This window comes from Microcaecilia unicolor, chromosome 1, assembly GCF_901765095.1.
Source record: "Microcaecilia unicolor chromosome 1, aMicUni1.1, whole genome shotgun sequence".
Taxonomy (NCBI): Eukaryota; Metazoa; Chordata; class Amphibia; order Gymnophiona; family Siphonopidae; genus Microcaecilia; species Microcaecilia unicolor.
This window is the reverse complement of record NC_044031.1, coordinates 364811667-364824276: the sequence shown is the minus strand read 5'-3', so window position 1 is coordinate 364824276 and position 12610 is coordinate 364811667. Positions and strand designations below refer to the sequence as shown.

General features: G+C 40.8%; 1 protein-coding gene across 1 annotated transcript in view; it reads left to right on the top strand.

Annotated features, from left to right (window-relative positions):
• The window catches only part of CLPTM1L (CLPTM1 like), a 346065-nt gene that overhangs the window by 303789 nt on the left and 29666 nt on the right, over window positions 1–12610 (top strand). The window contains exons 14-15 of the mRNA XM_030209834.1: window positions 5692–5747; window positions 5852–5896. Of these exons, the coding sequence (XP_030065694.1) occupies window positions 5692–5747; window positions 5852–5896 (101 nt within the window). The remainder of the gene's footprint in view (window positions 1–5691; window positions 5748–5851; window positions 5897–12610) is intronic.

Sequence of the window (12610 nt, the reverse complement as noted above, 5' to 3'; positions counted from 1 at the left end):
AAAGATTACCCCGTATATGACCATCTGTAATAATTCGGCCTTCCCCCCGGGTACATGTATTCGGCTTTCTGCAGATGGCAGAGGCGTGGACTGTTCTATATATATTGCACATATTGACAGAGGAAGGCCAAGTCAAATCATTTATTGAATTGTAAAAACAGTTTTCCTTGTCACCAATGGACATGTTTCATTATTACCAATTGAAACATTACATAGATGGCTTGTCATGGGAACTATTGACTAAGGATGTACAAGAGGAGCTGGCTCAGCTTTCTCCCTAGGCACACAACAGAAGGTGCCACTGTCCTGTTACCATAGACATTTGAGAGATACAGCACCTGAGTTGGACTTTACAAAGTATGCTAAATTGTGGAGCGAGGACTTGAACACTACTATCACTACAGTAATGTTTGAAGTGCATGTACTGGCGCTGCGGAAATATACAAGGATATCATTGCATTGGGAACTCCAATATAAATTTGCTTTACGGGCGTTTGTTTCTCCACGACGAGTCTTCCATATGGGATTGTCGTCGGATAGAGCATGCCCGAAATGTGGAGCGGAGGGAGAGACATTAGGACATATGTTCTGGTCTTGTTCACAGATAGTAATATTTTTGAAAAATCTGCGAAAGCAGATATCAGCTTTGTGGGCAGCTGGTTGGCACTATGACCCTGCGCTTTTGTTTGGCCATCCCCGACTTTGCCTGCCAGTGCCTCAAGGATTTAAAGACTTTGTGTTGCAGGCTACTGTTATTGCTAACAAAATGATTCTTGCACAGTGGATTACAAACCAGGCGCCATCCATGCAACAATTAATTGCACGCTCAGATGATATTCCTATTACAACTGGAGAGATTGAACGTGTACAATGCAACCCCCGAGGAAATCTCAATGTTTCAATGCAGATGATTCCCATTTTGGGAGACTCACTCCTGCCGCCAGAGGACAGCTATTGAACTTCTGACATTTAACAAGAAATTCATGCATGAGGCTGTAACTTGTTAATAAAACGATGTATAGATTAGAGAAGGGAGGCGGCTGGGATGAATAGGAAGGGATGGGGGAGGGGAGGGATGTTTTCTCTTTTCCACCTTTGTAAAAAGTGTCACTGTTTATTACTTTGATTGCTGCTTGGGAAGAGATTTGAGTATAAAATCCCTGAAGGGGCAGGTGGAGGGAGGGACTCAGAATATTTTTGTTACCAGCTTCAGCTTATAGAGTCAATTCTGCTGTTTTAGTGCTGCTGCAGAGAGAAAACAAAAACCCTAAAATGTCTGGGCTCAGCCACAGGCAGGAAATGTATAGCAGGGCCATAAGGATAAGCTGCATGGGCTGTAGTTTGGGAATCCCTGCTCTGGAACATTCGGAAATATTTCTTCATAGGAAAGGTGATGAAATGCCTCGAATGCTCTCTTATTAAAGGTAAAGACAAAACAGTGAGGAGATTCCAAAAAGGCATGGGATAAACTTAGATATTCTCTTAATGGCCAGAGGATGGAAACCAAGTATTCGGCATCTTACTTCAGAACAAGAGAGGAGTAATATCTATGGAGCAGCAGTTGTAACTCTAATCACCATATTGAGCAGACTAGTTGTGTCCTGTCACTCTTAATCTGGTGTCATATATTGCATTATATAGGATCCCTGTCCTGGTTCTGATTGAGCTGGAGGCCCAAAGTTGCTGGAGGAAACTGCCAGGACAATCTCTCCTTTCCCTCAAAAAAAAAAATACCATTATGATTCCTGTGGTAAAATGAATGAAAATTCAGAAACAATCCAGACAAAATCTCCAAAATCCTATTTTCTCATGTCAGATGTTTTTTTTTTAATTTAGTTATAATTTCAAGTAACAATTTACAAATTAACATTTGAATTAGTAAAATGGATTGAGTTACATAATTGCAGACTTGTGAGGGGTGTACAGTCCAAAAGGCTTACGAGAACCAATTAAGGAAAAAAGAACAATTTAAGAAAAAGACCTAAGATGTTACATCCCCACAAATACTTTTATCCCAGCACTACTAAAGATTAGATGTTCCCAGTGACTATTTATATCAATGAAGGCTCGCTGCTGTTCCGGAGAGAGAACCACATATTTCACTCTATTAAACTAAATATTTAATTACATATGTACACGAATTTGCTAGTAAGAAAATTGCACCCACTGTCACAGTTTCAGATCTCATAGCCAGAAAAGTTTTTCTTCTCTCCTGGGCTTGCCTTGTGACATCCAGGTTCATCCAAATCCTTCTTCCACAAAAACAAAGCTTGTGAATTTTGAAAGAAAAGCTGCTTCACTGCACCAAAGATTTTTTTTTTTAGTTACCTCTTTTAGCCTGTAGTTTTTGATCTTAGTGCTTTTGAAAAGTGATAGGGTTCTTTGGTTGGAAGAAGGAGCCAAGGTTGTTGGGGACTGTATGCTCTGGTTCTTTACATCTTCACCCCTTGGTCACTTCTAGGTCAGGTGTATCAGTGTATTATGGCACATCCAGAACTGGTCATTAGTGGCACCAGATTGGACCAGAAAAAAATTGCATGTGGATCTCATTCATGCTCTGACTTCTGCAGAAAAGAGGCCTTCTAGGTCAGGGGCTGTGGATCATAGAGGATCCATTTAATTTTTCTTTTAGCTTGACCATTGAAAGGTATATCATCAATCCACTGTTAATACACATATGAAACCCTGGTACTCAAAGATATCAGTAAATTAGAAGCTCAACTATCTCAGGCAAGATCCCAGTATTATTATAAAACAGGCAGATAAATGTTGTACTGTGGTACTTATAAATAGATGTGACTATGTTGCTGAGATTGACAGCTTGAAGACTGTAATTTTTATGAAAAATTGAAAAAAGATCATGCACCTGTTGCACTTGTAACTGCAAGGCTAGGGGGTTTCTTGACAGAGAGAACTGGATTTTTTGAATGTGCCTTATCTGAGAATCCCTGTTTTATATACACTGTCCGTAAAAAAGTGAGCCCCCTAAACATTTTGCACTAACAACCTCAAACCTGCACCAAATTAATTTGAGTTTTACATGCACAAAGTTACAATTTCCAGTGCCAAATTATATAGGAATCCCTCATCCCATTTGAGAGATTTTTAATTTTTACAAACTGCTGTCACAAATCTCAGTTTCCGACATGACTTAATTAGTTACTCACTGACCTCATCCGTGATGTTATTACACGTTGATAAAATGTCAAAAGAAGACTGAGTTTTAATTAAAATACTCAGTGTTGGAAACTCTAACTTTTGTGTACTGTTATGTAAAATTTGACCTCAGTAACTTTAAGGTGGATTTCTATGAAACCACACAATATTGTTTGAAATAGATGTCACTTTGTGCACATAAAATTTTAATTAATTTGATGCAGGTTTGCAGTGGTTGTTGCAAAACGTTTAGGTGCTCACTTTTTTCCAGTCACAACCACTGCAAACCTGCATCAAATTAATTACCAAAGATGCACAAAGCACTCACTTCACCGTCAGGTTTCCAATTGTGTCAGCCATCAGCTCACTTTTGGAACTTTTGTCTGCATTCATTGACACATTTCTCAGACCTTTTATTCCAACAAATTCTGTCATGCATCCATGATTCCACTCATGTTAAAATTTTGTACAAACTAAAGGTGCAAGGAAACGTTGCTTTAGTTACTATAGCTGTAGATTCCCTCTACACGAATATACCCCAGGAAGAAGCAGTTCTAATAATTAGAAACACTTTACAGTATAGAAATATTTTTATGAGGATTCCCATTGAATTCTTGGTGGAACTTGCCAGTAATGCTTTATAGAAAAATTATCTCTGTTTTGAAGTCACCTATTATAAACATTAAGGGAACAGCAATGGGAGGTAATATTCCACCATCTATTGTGAATATGTACATTGCAGATTTGAGAAGAAATTTCTTAATGAACATGATTATGAGCATTTGGTAGCACTGTGGTGTAGGTGCATTGACAATATTTCTATGATTTGGCTTGGTGGTGAGGATGAACTTTTATCTTTTCATGAGTGGTTCAACAATAGAGACCCTAATTTCAAGTTTAAAATTAATCATGATAGCAAAAAGATACCTTTTCTTGACATTTGGATAATGTATGATCACAATAGGTTTACTACTAGCCTGTACCGTAAGAATACAGATGTTAACAGACTGTTACACTATACAAGCTGTCACAGTCAGTCCCTTAAAAGAAACGTACTGTACAAACACATTTGTTCAACTCAGGAAGACTTTAGATACCAGTCTCAAGTGATGACATGTAAACCTAAAGAAAGAGGGTACCCTTTAAGACATATTATAGAAGGATTACAGAGAACACAACTCGTTGAAAGGGACAAATTAATCCAGAACCATTAACACATTCAAAGAATGATAGAATAGCACGTACTGTATTTTATGACCATTTCTCACAGGCATTGCTTGTGTTCTTTGAAAACATTGGCACATTATTCAAGGCATCAATCACTTTTCAGTTAAAAATCTCATGATTGCGTACAAAAGATATAAGAATTTTAAAATACCTATTTGCATCATCAGTCCTGTCATCTGATCATAGTAAAAAAAAAAAAAACCATCAGGACATTTCCCCTGTGGTGTTCTACTTGCCGTGTGAATTTAAAAACAGACTTTCATACACCTTATGACAGGGATTAATTATGAGCTTAGACACTTCTCAAACTGCAATATAGAGGGAGTGATCATCATAGCTATCTGCCCCCGCAAACGTCTTTACATGGGTAAAACAAAAAGACAGCACTGTGGGAATTGTAGAACATTGGAGTGTAATAAATCGTAAGGTGAAAGAAAAACCTTTGGTGGCGCACTATTGCTCAGGGACACATTTTTGGATAACTCTGCTGTGTGGTAATAAAACCGTGGTTTCATGGAGAGGAAGAAATATTGGTAAGATTTTGCTACAAGACTAACATAAATTCATAATTAAGTTCAATATAGTATCACAAAATTGATTAAATTCAGAATCAGAAGTTTGTAACATCTTGGAATACTGGTAATGATGACACTTTTTGTCTTTTGAAGATAGATACACATAACCTTTATATGAATATCAGTATCATAGTTGCTCTGTAATTTTATTAGTAATATGTTCAGGGCTTGTTTTATTTAATTTACATATTGATGTTATTGATTAGCATGTATAGTTTTTATGTATTTATTATTTACTATTTATGAATAATCATGCAATGGCAGAACACACTGTTTTTGTTTCTTTCATGAGAGTAAGGAGTGACTATTAATACATGACTTTTCATTTTTCTGATCTCTGAGAACCTGATGACCCCTGATGTAGGCTGTAGCCAAAACTTGACCAAGTCGGGTCTCCTTTTAATAAAATTTGGTGTGTGACTACTTCACCTGTTCTTCCTTCCTTGGACCACATCTGCTGCTGTTAAGTTTCAAACTAAACCAACAGTATCTATTCCAGTGAAATTACAATGTAGAATAACTCTCTTTGCTGTAAACAGATGAAAGTATGAGGTCGATGATTACTTGTGTCACACAAGTTAGCTTTTTATGGCTTCTTTCTATAAATTCTCTGTTATATATAGCTAATTGTTATGCTGACTTAATGGCTTATATTTTTGTTTGTGAGAGTTCAGTGGTTTTTCATTCATTTTCTTTATTGTGTTCTTGTAAAACATCTTGTGTGTACTTTCAGGTGTTTATGCTTTTGGATTCCTGTTTATGTTGCCACAGTTATTTGTTAATTACAAGGTAAGATACCCAACTATCTTTGGTGATTTCCTTTTTGCTTGCTTTGCAAATATACTGCTATATGTGATGGACAGTCTTGGTTTAACCTTTCTTTTTCCTTGCAGCTGAAATCTGTGGCACATCTGCCTTGGAAAGCATTCACTTACAAAGTAAGTAAAGCTACTACTATGACTTAAATGACCAGTAGAAATTATCATGATGGGGTAAGGGGTGACTTAATGATAAATATATGCTATTGGTGGGGGGGATATTTTTATTTAAGTTTTTTTTTGTCATGTATTTTAATTATCAAAAATGAAAATTGCTGCAGTACTTGCATTCATTGACAAGCAGGATGAATCTGCCACACCTGGGTGATATCATCTGATGGTAATATTTTAATAGCTAGAGCTATGAAGGCTTAGACATTCTTTATTCTCAGTTGCAGCTTTTACCACATGACCACACCCTATAAGGCCTCCTCAGGCAGTCTTTTTTTCTGGAGACTAAGACGCTGCATCAATGAAACTTAGCCTATAGATCTCATCAGCATTTGACTGTTTGACTCGGGAGCCCCGTGCAGGTGGCCCTAATCAAAAGTAATTCCCTGACAATAATACTCCTATAGTGCCAGAACAGACCCATGACAGGACTTAAATTATTTCCAGGCAGCAGAGCAAGAAGGCATTGCGGGGGCAGAGCTCACCAAAATCATAGGCACAGAAGATTTGGAATCTGAGAGACAATGTGAGACAGAGGAGGAGCGTTGGGAAGGAGGTAACCTAACAAAAGCTGACTGTCGTGAAATGCTTACAGATCTGAAACGAGCACTTAAGAAGACGTGTTCAGAAGTTTAGGCCCTATTAAGCGAGTTGTGCACTGACCTTGCTCAGCTGGGTCAGAGAGCTTAAGGAGATTGAGAGCAGAATAGAGGAGCATAAGGACTCTTTTCTGGTGGTATCAAGTGGACGATGGAGAAATTGGAAGTACAAAGTGGGGACCTTGTCTTGGAAAAAACTGAAGATTTGAAAACCACCTGGATTCAATTTATGCATCTGGGGAGGCCCCAAAGAGCATGGAGATGAGAACTGTGAGGAAATTTGTACAGGAGTTGTGTACTTTCATAAGGCAGTTGAAGCTGAAGGAAAAATGGTAGATAGGCCAATAAAAATTGATAGAGTCCACCAGACCTGAGGTCCAAGGTGGAGTGCCAGCCTGCCCCAAGATATAATTGTTTGTCTTCTTAATTGCATGATTAAAGGACTGGTACTGAATAAACCCTATATCTAGTGGAAGGGTGGAGGAGAAAGATGGAGATTACCACTAAGCTGAAAAAAAAGAGAATGTGAGATATAGATATTACTTTGGCCTGCATGTTAACATCAGTGGAGTTAATTACATGCTAATTAATGCTGCCATTATACAGTAGGATCAATTAACCAAACCAGAGAAGATACTGGTAAAGGGGGACCACCCTTGATGGCAGTGGATATCAGAAGGAGGAAAAAGACTGAAGCAGTGATTGCTGGGATCAATCTCTATACAGTGATGCTGGGAAACTTGGATTAATAACATGAGACTGCTTTGTAAAGGACAAATCTATTGGGATTTGAATATCTAAGGAGAGAGAGAGAGCCATAAAGAAAATATAGATAGAAGTGGGGAGAGAAGGAAAGAATGAGAACAGGAGATGGGAATAGGTATTTAGAAGGGAAGTAAAGAGTAGGGTAAGGAGTGAATATGTGATTTTAAATGGTTAAGATTAAGGGACTGAATGATTAGGGAATGGGAAGTAGGATTTGTTGGGGTAGGAGATAAGGGATATGAGTATATATAGGGAAGGTTGGGGTGGTAGGGAAAAAGAGGGGAGAGTGTTGGGGTGGGAAAATTGAGGTTGGAGGAAAGATTGTTCCTGATACAGAATCTGTATTCCTTAACAGACAGTGATTACCAAGGTAACCACATGCCAAAGGTCCTGAGTCACATTTGGAACTTAGCAACGCTTTCTTTCTGACTCCCTGAACCATAGGAAGGAAAGCACTGTCCTCATCTGAGTTATGGGGGTCACATGGAAGAGTCCTTGGCTTCTGGATCAGCTGTAGCTGATTGCATGAAGTCATGTAGATAGGATGCTTCTGCTCTGCGGTGTCTCGATCTGTTTTCTTAGTGGTAGTCTGTCTCAGCAGTGAAGCTGGAATGCAGACAGCGTTTTCCTGAAACTAATCTTAGTTGCAGCTAAGGTGCTACCCTGTACTGTTTCTCATTCAGTTCACATTTCTTGTTGTTAGGTTTGTTTATGAGCACTGCTTAGGCACTCAGAGGTACTCAGATGAGCTACATGTTGTATGGTAAAGTAACACCCATCAGAGAAAGATGTTTCTGAGCCTGAAAGATCTGCATCCTTTAGTCTCGCTCTGGTCTTACATCTACTTCCTTCTCTGTTCGCTCATTCTTTGTGAAAGCGTGTAGGGCTAAGCTGATCTTTATATGCCCTCCCCCATCAGGGGACCTATCAGTTCTTTATCCTAGATTCCCCTGAGGAGGTCAAGTGAAATAAAGTACACACACACACACAATAATATATATATATAATATGAAAGCAAAGGCCAATGCAGAGCGAATTCCTGAGTCTCCTGAACTGCCACATGATCATTACATTCAGGAATCACATGTTATCAGCATCACATGGAAAACATTACTCACTAATCATTACCTTTCTTATGAAAGTTCAGCAGAATCATGGAAAATTGTTGTAATATCAGAATATGTCAGCAGTTATCCATCCAGCATATTAATAACAATCTGACCTATATTTTATATTTCTAATTCACGTCAAGTATCTGGTCAGGCAATGGATCTTGAGTTACTTAATGCTGACAAAGCTTTGATTTCCCAAAAGCAATGGGATCACGGACACGGCCTAGTTCCGTGTTCTTTATCATTCTGCTAGCTTCAGCTGATTTAGAAATATGTGTTATGTCTAGCATCTATCTCAAGTTATTTCAACATTAGCTCAATGTCCAATAAATTATTATTCAGCAGTTGCTGTAAGCAGAATCATCTAGCTGCAAGCTTTTTGTCTCCCTTGATTTAATTATTACATTAAATTCCTGGGCAGCTCCTCATAATCATTTTCAACCTGGACCCGGGAGTCTCTGTTCTCAGACAGATTTTCCAGACCATCATTTGATCTTTCTCTCTCAGCAGCAGTCACTGATATGGTGCATATCACATCGTGTGTAAAACAGTTCTCTGATTGGATGAGCTGGGCCCAAAATGTCTTGCTTGCATCATGTGTACACATGGAGAGTGGATGAGTTTAAGGCCTTGGCTATTGAGGACCAGTGTAGTTGCTATACGATCAGTACAGGATATCTGGCTAATAAGGATTACCTTAGCTCTGTATCTCTGTGAAACTCCCTTCCCCCAAAACTTCTTACAGGAGGGTGAAACTGCAAACAGTTCTTTGTCACAAACAACGTATAATTTGATGATGTCAGTGTTCCAGGTCTAGTGCACAAAGGAATTGTGTTGCAGTTGGAGCTTGGTTCATAGGCCTCAGTTAAGCTCATAAACAGGTATGGTCAGTATGTGAAGAAGCAGGGGAAAGAGGATTCTTTCCCAAATCTTCCAAAAGGTTTTGATACGTTATATCTAACAAAAAAATTTTTAATTAAACTTTACATTAGAACATAAGAGTAGCCGTACTAGGTCAGACCAATGGTCCATCTAGCTCAGTATCCTGTTCCCATATTGGCCAAGCCAGGTCACAAGTACCTGGCAGAAACCCAAATTTTGGCAACACTCCATGCTACCAATACCAGGGCAAGCAGTTGCTTCCCCATGTGTCTCAAGAGCAGACTGTGGACTTTTCCTTCAGGAACTTGACCAAATCTTTTTAAAACACAGATACGCTAGCTACAGTTACTACATCCTCCAGCAAAGAGGTCCAGAGCTTAACTATTCGTTGAGTAAAAAAATATTTCCTCCTATTTTAAAAGTATTTCCATATAACTTCCTTGAGTGTCCCATGGTCTTTGTAGTTTTGGAATGAGTGAGAAATCGATTTACTTCTACTTGTTCTCACCACTTAGGATTTTGTAGATCTCAATCATATCTCCCCTCATCCGTCTCTTTTCCAATCTGAAGAGCCCTAACCTCTTTAGCCTTTCCTCATATGAGAGAAGTTCCATGCTCTTTATCATTTTGGCTGCTCTTCTTTGAACCTTTTCTAATTCTGCTATATCTCTTTTTGAGATACTGCGTTCAGTTCTGGTTGCTGTACTCAAGCTGAGGTCACACCATGGAGCGATACAGAGACATTATAGTATTGTTTGTCTTATTCACCATCCCTTTTGCTAATAATTCCTAGCATCCTGTTTGTTTTTTGGCCATTGCCACACTGAGCAGAAGATTTCATATTGAATAATTTCACTTTTAAAATGTAGATGTAAAGACTTATGCAAAAATGTTTGCAAACAGGCTAAAATATGCCTTGTCCAAGCTGATTAGATCACAGTAAGTGGGTTTTGTAAAAGGGAGAAATGCATCTGCTAAAATCAGGAGCATATTAGCTGTAATAGCGGAGGTACAGTGCCAAGATATGGACCGTAACATTTATGATTTTTTTTATGTAGAGAGGGCCTCCAATAGTGTTTCATGAGTGTATATGTGTTAACTGTTGGTGAAATATGGGTTTGAAAGAGAGGTAAAATGGATTGAAGCCTTGTATCAGAGACCAGAAATACAAGCGCTTGTTAATAGAATGGTGTCCGAGTCTGTTCTGTTACAATGTGGTACAAGACAAGGGTGCCTCTTATCACTTGCACTATTTGCTCTATGTATAGAGCCATTCTTCGAGGACAAGCAGGCTGCTTTTTCTCACAAGTGGGTCGACATCCGCGTCGGCCCAGGAAATGGCAAATTTTCCACAGTAAAATTTTAAAAGTTTTACCAGAGTCTTATGGTGCGCAAACAACTTCCCGCCCGTCGTGTGAGCATGGCTCTTCAGTTTTCTTTTCTCTGCGTTGAGGTGCGGTAGTTTTTTTTTTCTGCGCTCCTCTCAGGCCCAGGAAAGAGTCTTCGACGAGTTTTCACTTTTTCTTCTAATTTTTTCTTTATTTTATTATTATCTTCGTTTAAAAAAAAGGGGCGGGGGGGTCCCGTAGTTCTGTTTTAGTTTTCTTCCCTTTTTAAAGTTTCCTTTCTTTTTCGACATGGCCGGGTTATTCCCTTATTCTTTTTTGTGTGCCCTTTTTCTTTACAGGCACAATTGCGTCTTTTGATTTTGCCGAAGCAGTTTTCCCTTCCATGTCATCTAAGACACCCAGCGGCTTCAAACGTTGTACTCTGTGCAACCGGACCGTCTCAGGTACTGATACCAACGCCTGCTGTATCCGGTGCCTTGGGCCCGACTATAGCCCAGCCGCTTGTAGTCTGTGTCTTCGTATGAAGAAATGGACCCAAGAGTCTCGAGAAGCCCAACGAGAAAAGCTTTTTGGGGCTCGGTCCGGTCCTTCGACATTGATACCGAGGTTGGCGGCGTCGACATCGAAAGGAGCATCGACGTCGGGAAGAGAGGTAATGGCTGAGACCACCTCGTGCTGGGAGCAGTGAGGCGTCGAGTGGGTCTCCACCTACCTCGGGGCCTCTTGTTATGCAGGCCCCCCGGGACCGACCTTCGTCGGACCCGGCCCCAAGGAGATGTGAGGATTTCATGTCCTCCTCGTCGGTACCGAGGAGTCTCGATGACAGGCATCGAGCGACGGCGAAGAAGCACTGTCATCATTTTCCTTCGACACACGGTACCGGGAGCTCTGGGGCGTCTCGAGAGTCGGCACCCGAGAAGCATCGGCACCGAGAGGATTGCTCCCCCTCGATACAGGAGGTGCCGATGCGTCACTCTCCTTGCAGCCCGGTACCTGCTCCAGAGCCTCCATGGATTCTGACATCACCTGTTCCACCGACCCCGCAGCCTTCTCCGACGGCGGCTCTTGACGAGCGCATCCGGGCCTTGTTTCCAGAACTTCTGGAGGGACTGCTATGGCAGTCAGCTTCGGTATCGGGGTTGCTTGCGCCTTTTGTACCATCTGCTGCAGTGGTGTCTGGCCCTTCACCTGCGGTGAGATCCCTGACCGCGGTGCCACCTGCGGCATCGGCGTCTGCTGCCACCCAGGTCAACTCCCCTTTGACATCAGTGGAGGGAGCTTCGCCACAGTCAGACCGGGCGTCGGCCTCTCGACATCGCCATCGAAGACGTCATTCCTTGGCATCGAGGCAGGTTCGGTGTCAAAGTACCTTAACAGAGGTCTTATCCAATACTGAGCAGGAGCATTCCTGGGAGTCACAGGAAGATCCCAGGTACTTTCCCTCTGATGAGTCCTATGGGATTCCCTCTGAACCTTCCCCTCCACCAGAGAGGAGACTATCTCCACCGGAGAGGCTTTTCTTTTCCTCTTTTCCTCCTTTTCTTTAGTGGTAAGACTGAGAAACATCTGGGACAACCAGAAATTTGACCCAGAGACGCAGGTCAAAACATTGAGGACTTCCAGCAAAGAGGGAGAAGATCTTTGGCAGACAGAGCACAGCTGGAAGCAGGTCACCAAGGCCCATAAGATCAATCCTCCAACTCCACCTTCTATTCAGCTAAAGAATCGGTTCACAGCCCTGGAGGTAGAAGAGCTAGAAACATCTAAAAATCAGGAGGAAACAATGACCAAAAATGCCATCACAGCCGGTCAATTGGCCCAAAGAAAGCAAAAGGTAGTGGTGGTTGGAGATTCACTTCTCAGGGGTACCGAAGCGCGCATCTGCCGGCCAGATATGTTGTCCAGAGAGGTGTACTGTCTGCCTGGTGCCAAGATTTGCGATATTGTGGAAAAATT